General features: G+C 47.8%; 1 protein-coding gene across 2 annotated transcripts in view; it reads left to right on the top strand.

The window, feature by feature from the left end:
• Positions 1-14,830, top strand: part of ACACB (acetyl-CoA carboxylase beta) — a 121,706-nt gene that overhangs the window by 82,523 nt on the left and 24,353 nt on the right. For both annotated transcript variants that reach the window (XM_081252807.1, XM_081252808.1), the window contains 9 exons: positions 363-452; positions 3,678-3,796; positions 6,509-6,646; positions 7,455-7,554; positions 7,643-7,750; positions 10,949-11,005; positions 11,243-11,284; positions 12,678-12,893; positions 14,336-14,491. In XM_081252807.1, coding sequence (XP_081108933.1) covers positions 363-452; positions 3,678-3,796; positions 6,509-6,646; positions 7,455-7,554; positions 7,643-7,750; positions 10,949-11,005; positions 11,243-11,284; positions 12,678-12,893; positions 14,336-14,491 — 1,026 coding nt within the window. The remainder of the gene's footprint in view (positions 1-362; positions 453-3,677; positions 3,797-6,508; positions 6,647-7,454; positions 7,555-7,642; positions 7,751-10,948; positions 11,006-11,242; positions 11,285-12,677; positions 12,894-14,335; positions 14,492-14,830) is intronic.

The raw sequence follows: 14,830 nt of genomic DNA, 5'->3' as shown, positions 1-14,830 counted from the left end.
GCAAGGCTCTCCCAGGAGGTGTGATGTTAAAAATTCATGTGTGATGGAACTTACTGGAAGCTGGGAGCACTCACATGGTTGGGTCATGGCTTCATCTTCCCAGGGCTCCCCCACCCCCTAAATCTGCCTCATTCACAGGCTTCCAGGCACCCCCTCCACATCTGGAGCTGGGAGCCCTGGGAACAGTCACCCCAGAACTGCCTCCATGTTCAGATCTCGTGGGCCTGGGAAATGGGCAACGTTTCGTGATAACAACACGACCAGCCTCCTTCCCTGCCCCCATCCCTCCTGCTTATCTGACTGCTGGTTAGAACTTGTTAACATTCCCTTTTCCTTCTTTTTCCCCCTTCCATTTCCTGTAGAAATTAATACTCTCAGAAACGACCATATTTGACGTCCTGCCCACTTTCTTCTATCATACTAACAAAGTCGTCTGCATGGCATCCTTGGAGGTAAGTAGGAGAGAGGCCCCCGTAACAGCACCAGTACTGACCATGCCGGTCTTAACATCCACTGCCCGCCTGCCACATGCCTGACCCTGGGCCACGTGCCTGGCAAACGTGATCTTATCATTCTCTGTACAAGGTAGGTCCTGTTACTTACACCTGTCTCACGGAGAAGAGAACGGAGGCTCAGAGAGGTGAAGCAACTTGCTCAAGGTCACACAGCTAGGAAGTAGCAAAACCAGGATTCACATTAGGTCTGTCTTAGTCCAGAGTCCTTGCTGGTAAGCCCTGCTATCTTGTGTGCCCTTCCAGCCTCTTCCGGACCAGGCACAGTTAAATATGAACCCCCAAGGGCCAAGTCTGAGGCACTTCATCCAAACTTTCCAACTCACCTGCCTTAGATACCTTTGAAAGAGTTTTCCACTTGGAACTATGAGAGCCGGAAGTTGCCTAGGTAACAATTTAAGGTGACCTCCCTGTGTGTCAGGCAGAGATGAACATGAGCAGTGGTGAAACCTGGATTAGAGCCAGGTTGTCTGCTCCCGCTCTGGTCTTCCTGAATTCAGGGGCTGAGAGGTGTTTGGTTAATTTCAGGGCATCACGACGTTTCATCTGCTTTTCAGAATCCTCTCAAGGAGTTATGAGATGATGGGTGTTTTCAACTTGACTGTCTTCCCCTGGTGATTTCTCCTCATTTCTTTTTTTTTTTTTGCGTTACCCGGGCCTCTTACTGCTGTGGCCTCTCCCGTTGCGGAGCACAGGCTCCAGACATGCAGGCTCAGCGGCCATGGCTCACGGGCCCAGCTGCTCCGCGGCATGTGGGATCCTCCCGGACCGGGGCACGAACCTGTATCCCCTGCATCGGCAGGCGGACTTTCAACCACTGCGCCACCAGGGAAGCCCTCTCCTCATTTCTTTACCTTCTGAACTTGGAGTCTCAGTCCCCTGTGGTGCCCACTCTTCTGCCATCTTTTAGACCCCATGGGTCACCCATCCTGATGCCAGAAGGTTGACTGGGTCTCCATGGAGACCATTTTGGGCTTGTAAGCATGTTACAGCCACTGTCTCTGGGCCTGCAATTTTTACCCCTCCCCTGGTTTCAACTCCAAGAACCCCTCCAGGCCCCACTCTTTGTTCGCAGCAGTGAGACCTAATACAACTCTTAGTAGCTACCAAGTGTTTTCCCCCTGTCTTCAAGTTTCACCAGTAATTATTGAGACCTACTGTATTCCAGTTGCTGGGGATACATTAGAGAATAACCATAGTCTCTGCCTTAGTGGAGCTTCTCTGGCTGGGGAGAGACACACACTCAGTATTTCTTTAATTATACATGTGATAGGGCCACAAAGGGAAAATGCAGGCCGTGATGAGAATTGCACAGCAGTACTTAACCTTACCAGGGGGTTCGACTCAGGCTTTGATGAGAAAGTGACATGAAAGCGTCTGAAGAGCAAGTAGGAATTGGTGGGAGGGAGAAGCAGAGAGATTCCAGTCAGCAGCGTATGCAAAGGTCCAAGCTGTGTGACCTCTGGCAAGTTGCTTTCCTTCTCTGGACTCTTAGATTCTTGCACTTTAGATAGGGATAGTAATGCTGACCTCACAGGATGAGTAAGCATCAGATGTGAGTATTGATCACCATTGTCACCCATCATCCAAACACCTGTCCTATTTAGGGGGTCCTAAGTCTAGGGGTCCTAAGTCAGATAGAAAGCAGCAGCCCACCTTCCCCACTTAATAAAGTGCTGAATCCCATTTATTTCTGTTAGTGATTTTTCTAGGATGCTTTCTTTACATGTTCCGTCACTTTGTTGGGCAGTTTTATTGAATAGAATCCAACCTTTTCTTCATGATTCAAGATGAGCGTTGTAAACATAAGGTTTTCACTTGGCCTCTTGAGTTGCGTAGAGTTTTTTCCCCGCTTAAAATGTGTCTGGTGCTCCCAGACCATGCCCAGGGTCACTGATTCTCCAGGAAGACTCCCAGGACTCAGCATATAGATGTGCTCACAGTTGTGATTTATTACAGCAAAAGGATACAAAGCACAGTCAGCAGAGAGAAAGTGCTCATGGGGTGAAGGCCAGGGGACACCACACACAAGCTTCCAGTGGTCCTCCAGGCACTTTTAATTCCTTGACAAACAAATTATGGCAGCACATGTAAAAGTTGTCTACCACAGAAGCCCATTAGAGACTTAGCACCCACAGTTTTACTGGGGGCTGGTCACATAGGCACTCTCTGCCTGACACATACCAAAATTCTAAACTCCCAGGAAGAAAACACATGTTCAACATAAATCATACTGTTTGCATAGTTCAGGCAACGTCAACCATTCTTATCTGGGAATGGTGGGAATCCTCCCTAAATCTGAGTTCTTAGTTGCTAGCAAAAGGGCAGCCTTGCAAGCAGGCCTTTCAAAGGATAGCAATTAGGCCTGCTGTGCTAACTTTTGCTGCACAGTCCCTGGCTTCCCTATTCAATTAAAAAAATTCCCAATGCTTAGACTCTAGAACCGTGTGGTCCAATACGTCAGCCACTGGCCACGCATGGCTTTTGAGCACTTGCAGTGTGGCCAGTCTGATTGAGCTGTGCTTGAAGTGTAAGATACACACTGGATTCCAAAGACTCAGTATGGAGAAAGAATTTAAAATATCTTAATTTTTTTAAATTGATTACATGTTGAAATGATAATGTTTTAGGTATTGGGGATGACATGAAATGTATTATTAAAATTATATTTAACCTCTTGCCTCTTTTTAAGTATCAACTGGAAAATCTGAAATTGATTTAAAATTGCCTTCATGGCCTGTGTTGTATTTCTGTTGGACAGTGTTACTCTAGAGCAGGAGTCAGCAAACTATAGTCCGTGGGCCACATCTGGCCCACTGCCTGGTTTTGTAAATAAAGTTTTATTGGAACACAGCCACACCCACTCATTTACATATTGTCAGTGGCAGGAATGTATGCCCCCTGTAGTGGAAGCATGGAGTCTTAACTGCCAGAGAAGTCCCTACAACAGCAGAATTGAGTAGTTGTGATAAAGATATATTCCACAAAAGCCTGAAATATTTACTATCTGGTCCTTTGCAGAGAAAGTAGCATCCTGAAGAGTGAGCAAATTTGCTGTTAGCTACCACTTTAGGGATCATGTTTCAAGATCGTTTCTGGGACCCTTCAGCCTGAGTTTTCGCAGGTGTTGAGGGCACTCCGTCAGCTGTGCTTCTGTTTCGTTAGGTTTATGTGCGGAGGGGCTACATCGCCTATGAGTTAACCAGCCTGCAGCACCGGCAGCTCCCGGACGACACCTGCGTGGTGGAATTCCAGTTCATGCTGCCCTCCTCCCACCCAAACCGGTACAGAGTGGTACCCACCTGGGGGGCCAGCTTGTGCTTCTTTTCTCCCTGACCACTGTAGCCCTGTTTCTGGAGGGACCCAGCAGGGATGTCTGGGAACTGTTGGGAAGACATCAGGTGCACCACTTCCCCACCCTGGCATCTCCCCCCATCTTTGTTCTCTCGTCTGTAAGATGGAGATAGCCCAGTGCTTATCTCCGGTAGCCACTGCCCACCTGTGGGATATCGAAATTAAAGTGCATTACAATTAAATTAAAAATTCAGTTCCTCGGTTGTACCAGCTGCATTTAAAGTGTGCACTAGCCACAAGCTCACATGTGGCTTGTGGCTGCCATGTTGGACGTTGTGGTTCTAGAACATTCCGTCACTGCAGAAAGTTCTATTGGACAGAGTTGTCCAAGACCATGATGAAAAGTAAATGAAATAAGGCAAAGACAGCATTTAGGTCTGTGCCTGGCATGCAGAAAGTTGATGAATATTAAGGGTCCCTTTGAAGTTCATGACTGATACTATTATTACCGTCTGATGGCATGACGTGGGTCGGGCTCTATGCTGAGTGCTTCCACACTCTATTTCATTCAGACTTATTCCCCACCCCCAAAAAAGAATTGTGACATTTTCCCAATTGAGAGAAAAGGGGACTGACTCTTTGGGGGCCTGGAATCATTTGGGGGGTCTGTGGGAAGGGTGGTGTAAGAACTTTTGAACTTGTCCGCCCCTGAGGAGGAATTCTTTCCCTTTCGATTGCATTGTCACAGCAGTTCAACCCCGTTAGGAAAGGGGGGCCGCCCTCTGAAGGCCGGGGGTCACTCACGCCTTGTTTCTTGGAAGAACCTACATGGGTGTCCAGGTTATTGGTTGTGACCCTCAGTATAGACACAGGGTGTTACCAGCCAGGGAGATGTTGAGGACCCTAGAGGGCTTCCCTGACTGTTTCAGGCCCTTGCCATTGCTGTCGGCTGGGAGGGCCAGGAGCTTACTTGGGACCTGTGGCCTCAGCTGCCTCCACAGCCCAGCTCTTGCAGGCCTCTGGGAAGGTCATGAGGGGTGAGGTCTCACCTCCCAGCAGGGCCTGGCTGGACCCTCCGCACCTGTGTCTGTAGAGCCAGGCACGTTGTGAATTGGGTCTTGAGACCAGAGGGGAGGTCAGGCGAGAGGCCAGCAGGACTTAGGTCCAGGCCCAAGGGGCGCTGAGCATGGCCAGAGCCGGGGAACTCAAGAACACGGCCATGCCTGAGGGGCTGTTGTCCTAGTTCCAGAAAATCAGCTGGTGAGGCCAAACCTTTCCATGTTTTTTCCAAGAGAAGCAGGAAAGCTAGACTTTAAAAAGAAAATCAAATCCTCAACTTTCCAGTGTGGACAGGTAGTCAGTGTATAAGGAATATATTAAAAATGCGGTGCGCACCGGCGTCTGTCTGGAGCCACAGGGTCCATCTGTGGGCCGAATTCAGCCCATGCTGCCACACCAGTGTGTTACCCCTGCACTCAGCTGTCTGGGAGCAGGGGACCTGGCGGATGGTTTCAGGGGTATCCAACAGGAAGGCACACACAGGCCCTACCCCACCTGGATTGGGGGTCCCCAAGAGCACCCATGGTTTCTAGAATTCACTAGGAAAATTTCCAGGATTCAGTATATTCATGCCTGTGACTGTGATTTATTATAATGAAAGGCACAAAGCCCAGTTAGCAAAGGGAAAAGGGGCATGGCGTCAAGTTCAGAGGAAGCCAGCGCAAGGTCCCAAGAGTCCTCTCCCAGTGGAATCACCCAGGACATGCTTCATTCTCCCAGCAGGGAGTTGTGATGGTGTGTGTGCAGTGTCGTCCAGCAGCTGGTTACAGGCTCAGCGCCCAGGGTTTTCACAGGGAGCTGGTCACGTGGGCACCCTCTGCTGAGCATGTACCAAAATCCTAGAGTCCAGAAGGAAAGCTCAGCATAAACCACACCGTACAAGCAACATGGGCACAGTGAGCCTCCCTCATCATTTAGGGAGTGGGGGCAACCCCAAGTTCCTGGACACCAGCCAAGGGCCAGCCTTGCCTGTAGGTCCCTTTTTCAGGAGAGCAACTCAGGCCTGCTCTGTTGACTCTTTTCTGCCCCCATCTGATGAGCAACCCCTCCTTTGCTTGATTCCAGGCCCCTATCCTAACTACCCGGGGGACCCATTTGGATTTGCTCCGGGTGTGCAGCCAGTCCTGGGGGCAGTGGCCACCTAGACTCCAATAGGCTGCTGGCCTGGGGGTCAGTTTTGGTTTCTGGCCCTGTCCGTAAGGCGGGTTTGATGGAGGGGAGGGGTTAGGGGAGCAGAGGCCTGGAATGTCTTTCAGAACCAAGGCTGGCCCTTCACCGGCCGCCGGGGGCTGGGGCTCTCCCGGAGGAATTGGCGCTGAGTGCATTCTTACTCTGTGGCTGAGTTCACTACTGTGGATTTATCAGGCGACCATGTTGGAATTGGACTTGCGTGCATGCACGTACCGTTCATTCATTTATTCATTCACGTGTGGAGCTCTTGCTCTACACCAGGTCCTGAGGAATCAGATGAGACTCCCCAGCCCCTGTCGCTCTATCCCATCCCTTCCACCCCGATTCTAAGCCCCCCTCTTTCAGAAGCCTCTAATGTGGCGCTGGCTCACCGAAGCTTCCAGGGCAGGAACAGCTCTTGGGGCTAGATCCACGGGTGGCTGCCTCACCCCCTACTTCCCACCCCTCTGCAGGATGGCCGTACCCATCAGCATCACCAACCCTGAACTGCTGAGGCACAGCACGGAGCTCTTCATGGACAGTGGCTTCTCCCCCAAGTCCCAGCGGATGGGGGCCATGGTTGCCTTCCAGAGATTCGAGGATTTCACCAGGTACCCAGTGTGGCTCAGTCTCCCCAGAACACCCCATGCACAGGGGTTGAGTGAGCTTCCCCTGACCCCCACCCATTCATTGCACACACAGATGGGGGTGGCCCAGACACATGGCACAGCGAGTTAATAATAACGGAATAATAATATCATCAAAAGTGTGGGCTTTTGTGTCAGCACCTCCTGCTTTTGAATTCTGGCTCTGCACTGCTTCCTGACTATAAGACTCTGAACAAATGATTTCTCTCTGTACCTTCGTTTTCTCATCTGTATAATGGGCATAAGAGAAGGACTTACTTCGTAGGGTCACAAGGAAAATTAAATGAATAATACATATAAAATATTGTATTTAAACTATAGTTAATATGTAAATAACATGCTCAAAAATGTCAGCATCGTTGCCCTTTTTTCATCTTGGTCCTGTATATTATGCATCATGCTTGGATTATCTTATATGTTCACAGCAGCCTTGGGAGGTGTAGTGGTTACTTTTGTTATCCTCAGTTGACTCAGAGGAGTGAGATGAGGTTGCAAGGGTCTACCAGCCAGTAAAAGGGGGACCCCAGCCATGCCCCCAAAGTGTTGGGAATCATTTCTTTTATTCACCATCTCAAATCACATAGGTTCATTCTTCCCTTTCGGGAAAGACCCCATCGATGGTGCCTTGGGCCTAGTCAGGAACCACAGGAATTCTGCACAGATTTGGATGTGCTTACAGAGTGGTGGTTGGGAAAGAGTGAGGGTTGGGCCTGACCTATCACCGTGTGGGGCAGCAGCCCCTCAGCCCTCCCTCTCTGCCCCATGCTCCCAGGAACTTTGATGAGGTCATTTCCTGCTTTGCCAATGTGCCGAAGGACATCCCTCTCTTCAGCAAGGCCCGTACTTCCCTGTACTCCGAGGATGACAGCAAGGTGAGTGTCTGAGCAGGAAGCAAGCCGAGGAGGGGGCAGGCTGGGGCCCTAGGCCCTTCTACTGCCTACCCTTGGTTTTCTCTCCCAGAGCCTCCGAGAAGAGCCGATCCACATCCTGAATGTGGCCATCCAGTACGCAGACTACCTGGAGGACGAGCAGCTGGTGCCTATCTTCCGGACATTCGTTCAGTCCAAGGTACGCTGGGAAGTCTCTGGTTCTGGGTCCCTGGAGAAGGAGGAGGGGCTGTCTTGGTGAGGTGTCCATGTGCCCAAGTCACTTACATAAACAACCATGTATGCATATAACTGTGGGTTGGTTTTATAAACATGTGGTGGCCATTGCCGGCATGGATTCTTACCCAGCAGTAGGGACAGCTGTTACATATGCTTAATGACCCCAGCTGCAAACAGATGTGGAGCAGCTTGGCAAGTGTAGGTAGTAGAACTATGGGGCAGGTGCTGTGTGACCTCCAGCAGGTTACTTTATCTCTCTGATCCTTAAGTTTTCCCATCTGTAACATGGGATACTTAAGCTCATAAATTAATCAAATCTGCCAGGCACACTGTATAGCTGTTAGTTCTTTACCCTCCTGACTTGATCTCAACTTTAAGAACACTTGGAAATTTTTGGCTGTTGCTTTTTAGTGTATTTTATCTGTATATGTGTTGTATTCCCCCATGTTATTCTGGTGGGAGGGACACCTCTTAGCTCCTCTGACTTGGCGTCCCTCAGAGGACCTGGCCTGGTGCTTCCTAGGCAGGAGGTGTTGGGTGAATAATGTACGGATGATGCCATGAAAGCTTAGGGACATTATTGTTAGTGATGTACTTAGCCTTATGTGATTGATTAATCAACAGTGTAATGATGTACATTGTAGAAAATGTTGAAGGGGCAGACGGATCTGAAAAGCTTGCCCCGCCATCCAGGGCAGTGACTGTGAGGATCCTGGTATATTTCCCTCTAGCCTGTTTCTTAACATAGCTGATGTCCTTACTGGACTTTGAGCTTGGCATCCCATGGCTTAGATAAGGCAGCGTTTGAGCTGTTGGCAGTTTGCCTGCCCCCTAACCAAATCAGACGATGCTCAAGATACTTGGTGGTTCTTCCCCCGAGGGGGCAGTGGAGGGGTGTCAGAATCACCTGTGAACGGCCGTGCTATGGGGGGCAACGTGGCTGTGTGTGGAAAGGAGACAGTTCTCTACATTTCGACCCAGGAGGATATGCGTGAACTAGAAAAGATTAAACGTATGTGTCTCTGTACAAATAAGTGTTTATACACGGCATACCAAAGAGAGGAAAGTTAGCAGAATATACACCTACCAGGAGAGTGGGAGACATTTTAATGTTCCATATTTCTATATTATTTAAAAATTTTTGCACTAAGCAGATACATACGTACACATTCGCAGACACATACACACACCTGTACGTTCACGCACACCTTTAATTGAGAACAGTGATCAGGCTCCCAGTAGAATCCTCTTCATTTTTCAATTTATCCTGTTTTCTTTGCAACCTGCATTCTGTTAAGTGTTTTTTTGATTATGTCTCCTCACCTCTTTCTGAAATGGGCTAAGACTATTCATTTCTCCTAGTAATTTTCCTTATCACATGGAGAAATTTAAAAATATCCTTATTTTCTGGTCTTCTGGGTTTTTTTCCTTTCCCCAGAGAACTATACATAATAGTATTTATTTCGTTTAGGGAGCAACTAAAAACAGTTTAGTACTTTTCTTGGGTAATTTTTGACTGAAGTTGAATATACACAGAAGTGCACAAATCATTAATGCACAGCCTGATGAATTTTCACAGGGAATTCCCAAGTGTGACCAACATTCAGATCAAGAAATGAATGTTCTGGCCTCTTCTTGAGCCTCTTCCCATCACTACGTCTCCCCCGCCAGAGATAACCAACCAGTATCCTGACTTCTAATAGTAGAGATTAGTTTTGTCTGTTTTAGAGTTTTGTATAAACTAAAGCATATGGTTTGTACTTTTTTGTGTCAGTCTTTTTTATTCAGCTTGTCATCTTTTTTTTTTTTAAATACAGCAGTGCCCCATCCCACCAATTTCATTAAAGAGTTCATGAAATGTTAAGATATATATATATATATATGTAATATGTATGTATATATATATATTAATAGCTTTACTGAATATAATTCACTTAGCACACCATTCCCCCATTTAAAGTGTACAATTCAGTGCTTATTAGTACGGTAGTCCCCTTTTCTGCAGTTTTGTTTTCTGCAGTCTTAGTTTCCCATAGTCCACCGCAGTCTGAAAATATTAAATGGAAAATTCCAGAACATTTTAGGTTTAAGCAATTTGTAAGTTTTAAGTTGTGTGCCTTTCTGCATAGTGTGATGAAACTTCGTGCCATCCTGCTCCGTCCTGCCCAGATGTGAATCATCCCTCTGTCCAAGCGTAGCCGCCTGTTAGTCACTTAGTAGTCAGCCCGGTTATCCCATCAACTGTCATGGTATTGCAGTACTCACGTTAAGTCACCCTTATTTTACTTAATTATGCCGCCAAAGCACAAGTGACGCTGGCGAATCGGACATGCCGAAGAGAAGCTGTCAAGTGCTTCCTTTAAGTGAAAAGGTGAAAATTCTTGACTTAATAAGGAAGGGGAAGAAAATGTGTGCTGAGTTGCTAAGATCTATGGTAAAACCAAGTCTTCTATCCATGAAATTGTGAAGGAGGAAAAAAGAAATGCGTGCTAGTTCTGTTGTCACACCCTAAGTTGCAAACATTATGGCCACAGTGAGTGCTAAGTGCCTATTTAAGACGGAAAAGCCATGAAATTTGTAAAGGAAAACATCTTGAGAGCCCACATTCACATAACTTTTATTACAGCATATGGCTATAATTGTTCTATTTTGTTATAATTATTGTTAATCTCTTACTGTGCCTAATCTATAAATTAAACTTTATCGTAAGTATGTATATATAGGAAAAAACATAGTATGTATAGGGTTTGGTCCTATCCGTGGTTCCAGGCATCCACTGGGGATTTTGGAACGTATCACTCATGGATAAGGAGGGACTACTATGTATTCATAGAGTTGTGTAGCCATCATTACGATCGTTTTGTTTTAGAACATTTTCACCACTCCCACCAAAATACCCATTAGCAGTCACCCCATTTTCCCTCAACCCAAAACCCTTTCCCCTGCCCTAGGCAACCAGTAATCTACTTTCTGTCTCTATGGATTGGCCTATTCTGGGTATTTCCTATAAACAGGATAAATGGAATTTCATACACTATGAGGTCTTTGGGGACTGGCCTCTTTCACTTGGCATGCTTTCAAGGTTGATCCGGGTGGTAACATATATCATTCCTTTTTGTGGCCAAATGTGATCCCACTGTGTTTTTGGTTTTTAATGCAGAAAAACATCCTTGTGGAGTATGGACTCCGAAGAATTACATTCCTGATTGCCCAAGAGGTCAGTCCGATTCTCAACACATTTTGAGTTTTTCGCATTCTTCAAGGCTTGGTGCCGTTTATTTGATGTTTACTCTGTAGATTGGGGTGGAAAAAATCAGTCCCTAGAGAAGAGATGGCTTTCCAAATGATTCATTCTAGAAGTGGACTGGGTTAGGGTTAAAAATCACAAAACAGGTCTATAAATATTTAAATGAGTCTTGCTTGATTTGTCTTTCATATGGATTTCTTTTTGCAGAAAGAGTTTCCCAAGTTTTTCACATTCAGAGCAAGAGATGAGGTATGGTGAAGAGCAATGCACTGGTTCTCGCTTCCCTGGGATATTTGCCATATGTATACATATATCCCCACATCCCCTCCCTCTTGCGTCTCCCTCCCACCATCCCTATCCCACCGCTCTAGGTAGTCACAAAGCACCGAGTTGATCTCCCTGTGCTATGCAGCAGCTTCCCACTAGCTATCTGTTTTACATTTGGTAGTGTATATATGTCCATGCCACTCTCTCACTTCGTCCCAGCTTACCCTTCCCCCTTCCCATGTCCTCAAGTCCATTCTCTACGTGTGCGTCTTTATTCCTGCCCTGCCACTATGTTCATCAGTACTGTTTTTTTTAGATTCCATATATATGCGTTAGCATATGGTATTTGTTTTTCTCTTTCTGACTTACTTCACTCTGTATGACAGACTCTAGGTCCATCCACCTCACTATAGATAACTCAATTTCGTTCCTTTTTATGGCTGAGTAATATTCCATTGTATATATGCACCACACCTTCTTTATCCATTCATCTGTCAATGGACATTTGGCCAACCTCTTTTTCTTATGTTCTTCCAGAACAGTGGTTGGCAAACTATGGCTTGCAGGCCAGCCCTCTGTTTTTATAACCAAAGTTTGATTGGAACAGAGGCCACACCCATTAATCACTTACTGTCTCCTGTGGCTTTCTCGCTCCAGCAGCTGAATCGAGTACAGTTGGCCCTCCGTGTTCACGGATTCCACATTCGTGGATTCACCCAACCATGGATGGAATCTCCGCAGTTGGTTGTGTCCGCGGATGCAGAACCCGCGGATTCGGAAGGTGGACTGTGGTTGTGACCGACCGTACACTCCATCAGTCCTCTGGCCTTTTAAGAAAAAGTTTGCTCATCCTTATTCTAGAACAGGTGGGCTTGTTCCCAGCACAAATCCAGTCTCCACTAAAGAGTATTTCAATTCATCCAAAGCCTTACTTTCCTAGTGAAGACGCATCCTTTCTTTAGCTTCTTCATTTCCTCTTCAGTCTCCAGCACTGTCAGTTGCCTCCTTCTGGGGCCCAGTTTCCACAAGGAAACTAGGGCTTAGTGACTTCTTGAGAAATACTCTGTGTGGTGGCAGATAGAGAACAGCCTGGTGGTGCCAGCAGGTGCTGGGGGCTAGTTAGGCTCCCCTGGGGCCAAGAGGCTTATGCCAGCACAAGATTCCATGCTCGTGGCTCTCCTCTGGACCATCGCAAAATCCCAAATCTCTTGAGCTCCCAATTAGAGGACATCATGAATGCTTCATTCCTGAGTTCTAAACCTGCAAACACCAGGGATCTGCAGGACAGGGCGTGGATCAAGCAGGCACGCAGCCCCAGTGTCCAATTCCACCTGTGTCTGTGTGTCCATCTGTTTTCTCTCTGGTCGGCCCACAGTTTGCAGAAGATCGCATATACCGTCACTTGGAGCCGGCCCTGGCCTTCCAGCTGGAGCTCAGCCGGTTGCGTAACTTTGACATAACTGCCATGCCCTGCGCCAACCACAAGATGCATTTGTACCTGGGCGCTGCCAAAGTGAAAGAGGGCACAGAGGTCACGGACCACAGGTTCTTCATCCGTGTCATCATCAGGCATTCGGACCTGATCACCAAGGTAGGATGTCACGGGGTGTTTCTTTCTCCCCCTGAACTTGTCACTCACGTGCTGGCCTTGCCTTCATTGAGTTCCTGCTCTGGGTCAGGCCCTGGGCTGCACTCTGGGGATCTCAGGGTGCACAGGGCACACACAGCCCTGCCCTTGTGACGGACACTCCAGTCTGGGGATGGAGTGGGAGGTGGAAAACGAAGTGGTCTGTTTTCATGGGGCGGCATGTGGATACTTCCTTCTGTCACGGAGATCTCTCTGCATGAGGAGAGAATTGGGAGGATAGAAAAGAAATATCCTGATTTGTTAAGGGGATTTTTTTATACTTGCTCATTGCATGAGTGATCATGTCCCATTGTTTCTTGCATTTAGAAAAGTGATTCATGATTATATTGTGAAGATTGCAAAAAATACTGAAAATATTCTTAAAAATTAAGGAAAAGGACCAGAATCCTGACACTTAGGGGTCAGCCCTGTTGGTGACCCTTTCTAGGCCTAATTCCATATATGTATTGGGATTGGGTTGTAGGTGTAATGTTACAGATAGGAGCTCAGGCTGGACAAATCATTTAAAGACTTTTTTTTTTTTTTTTTTTTTTTTTACTGTAGACCTCTTTCCATGTTAATGAAGATGATTTCCTTCATGCAATTCCCTTGCATGGATGTATATCTTGTGTGTGTAATGTTTTTTAACAAATCCCCTAGTGATGGATGTTAAGCTAATCAGTATTTTGCTGCCTCTGTCACCTAGATATTTTAATAGCTTTTATGATTATCCAGGTACGGTAAGGCCAACAGATCAGGAGACAGTTGTGATCGAAAAGATGGTTTATTTGATATCACAGATTCCAAGAGGAGGGGGCATGCTGAGCCATGGGGGCCACATGGGGAAGCACCAGGGCTGCTCAGGAGGCAGAGGGAGGGGGGATACATGGACAGGAGCCTTTATTGTGGATTCTGCAGGAAGGAATGGGTGAAGCAGGGTGAACAGGCTTGGGACTGGCTGGCTTGAGTAATTTCAGCAGGCTGTGAGCATAGGGACTGTCTCTAGTTGTCTGATACCTGGCCCTGGGGTGATTAGGGCCAGTGGATAGTGGCCTGGAGGGTGAGAGCCTGACAAAGAGGTAGTTGGGGTGTGGGGTCTGGATTGTTTGGTTTGCCTGAAACGCATGCTCATGGGTGTGTTGTTTACAAACTCTAGGAATTGGCTAACTCTGGGAGGGGCAGTCCCTCCAGGGTCAGCAAGGCCCAGCTGTCAAAGCCTCAGAATACAGAAAATAAAAGAGGCGCTGAATACACGAGACAGCCTTGGACATCCCTTTACCTCTGGAGGCAGGGCTCTGCCGTCTGACCTGGCACGCCTTTTCGGGGGGGGGGATGCCCTCCTTTCCCTTTGACTCTCTGGGCCCTGCACCCCCGGCCTAGCGGCTACCCCTCTCCCCCCTTGGCAGGAAGCCTCCTTCGAGTACCTGAAGAACGAAGGCGAGCGGCTGCTTCTGGAGGCCATGGACGAGCTGGAGGTGGCGTTCAGCAACACCAGCGTGCGCACCGACTGCAACCACATCTTCCTCAACTTCGTGCCCACCGTCATCATGGACCCCTCTAAGGTCTCACCTCTGGGGGTGGGGCTCTCACCAGGCTCTAGGTCCACCTTCACTGGGACCTTGCTGCTTCAGGGTACCGTCTCCTGGTGCTCGATACCTGAGCTCCAGGATGCGTATGTGCATGTCTGAGCCTCACTTGCTGCAGGTGGAGAACAAACCTTCCATCGATTAATTCTAGAACCGTTTCTCAGCCACCACCCTTAGGACTGTCCCTAAGGATGTTCCCCCTCCGTGGGCACGCTTCACGTTTCGGAAGACACAGATGCCCAAAATGTCCTTTGCAAAACAAAAGTTTGTCCTCTCCCTAGTTCCAGGCTCTGTTGGGGGCTGCATGTGGGTGGG

This window comes from Mesoplodon bidens, assembly GCF_964165515.1.
Source record: "Mesoplodon bidens genome assembly, chromosome: 13".
Classification (NCBI taxonomy): Eukaryota; Metazoa; Chordata; class Mammalia; order Artiodactyla; family Ziphiidae; genus Mesoplodon; species Mesoplodon bidens.
Note: the sequence above shows the minus strand (reverse complement) of the source record. Positions and strands in the feature narration are given on the sequence as shown.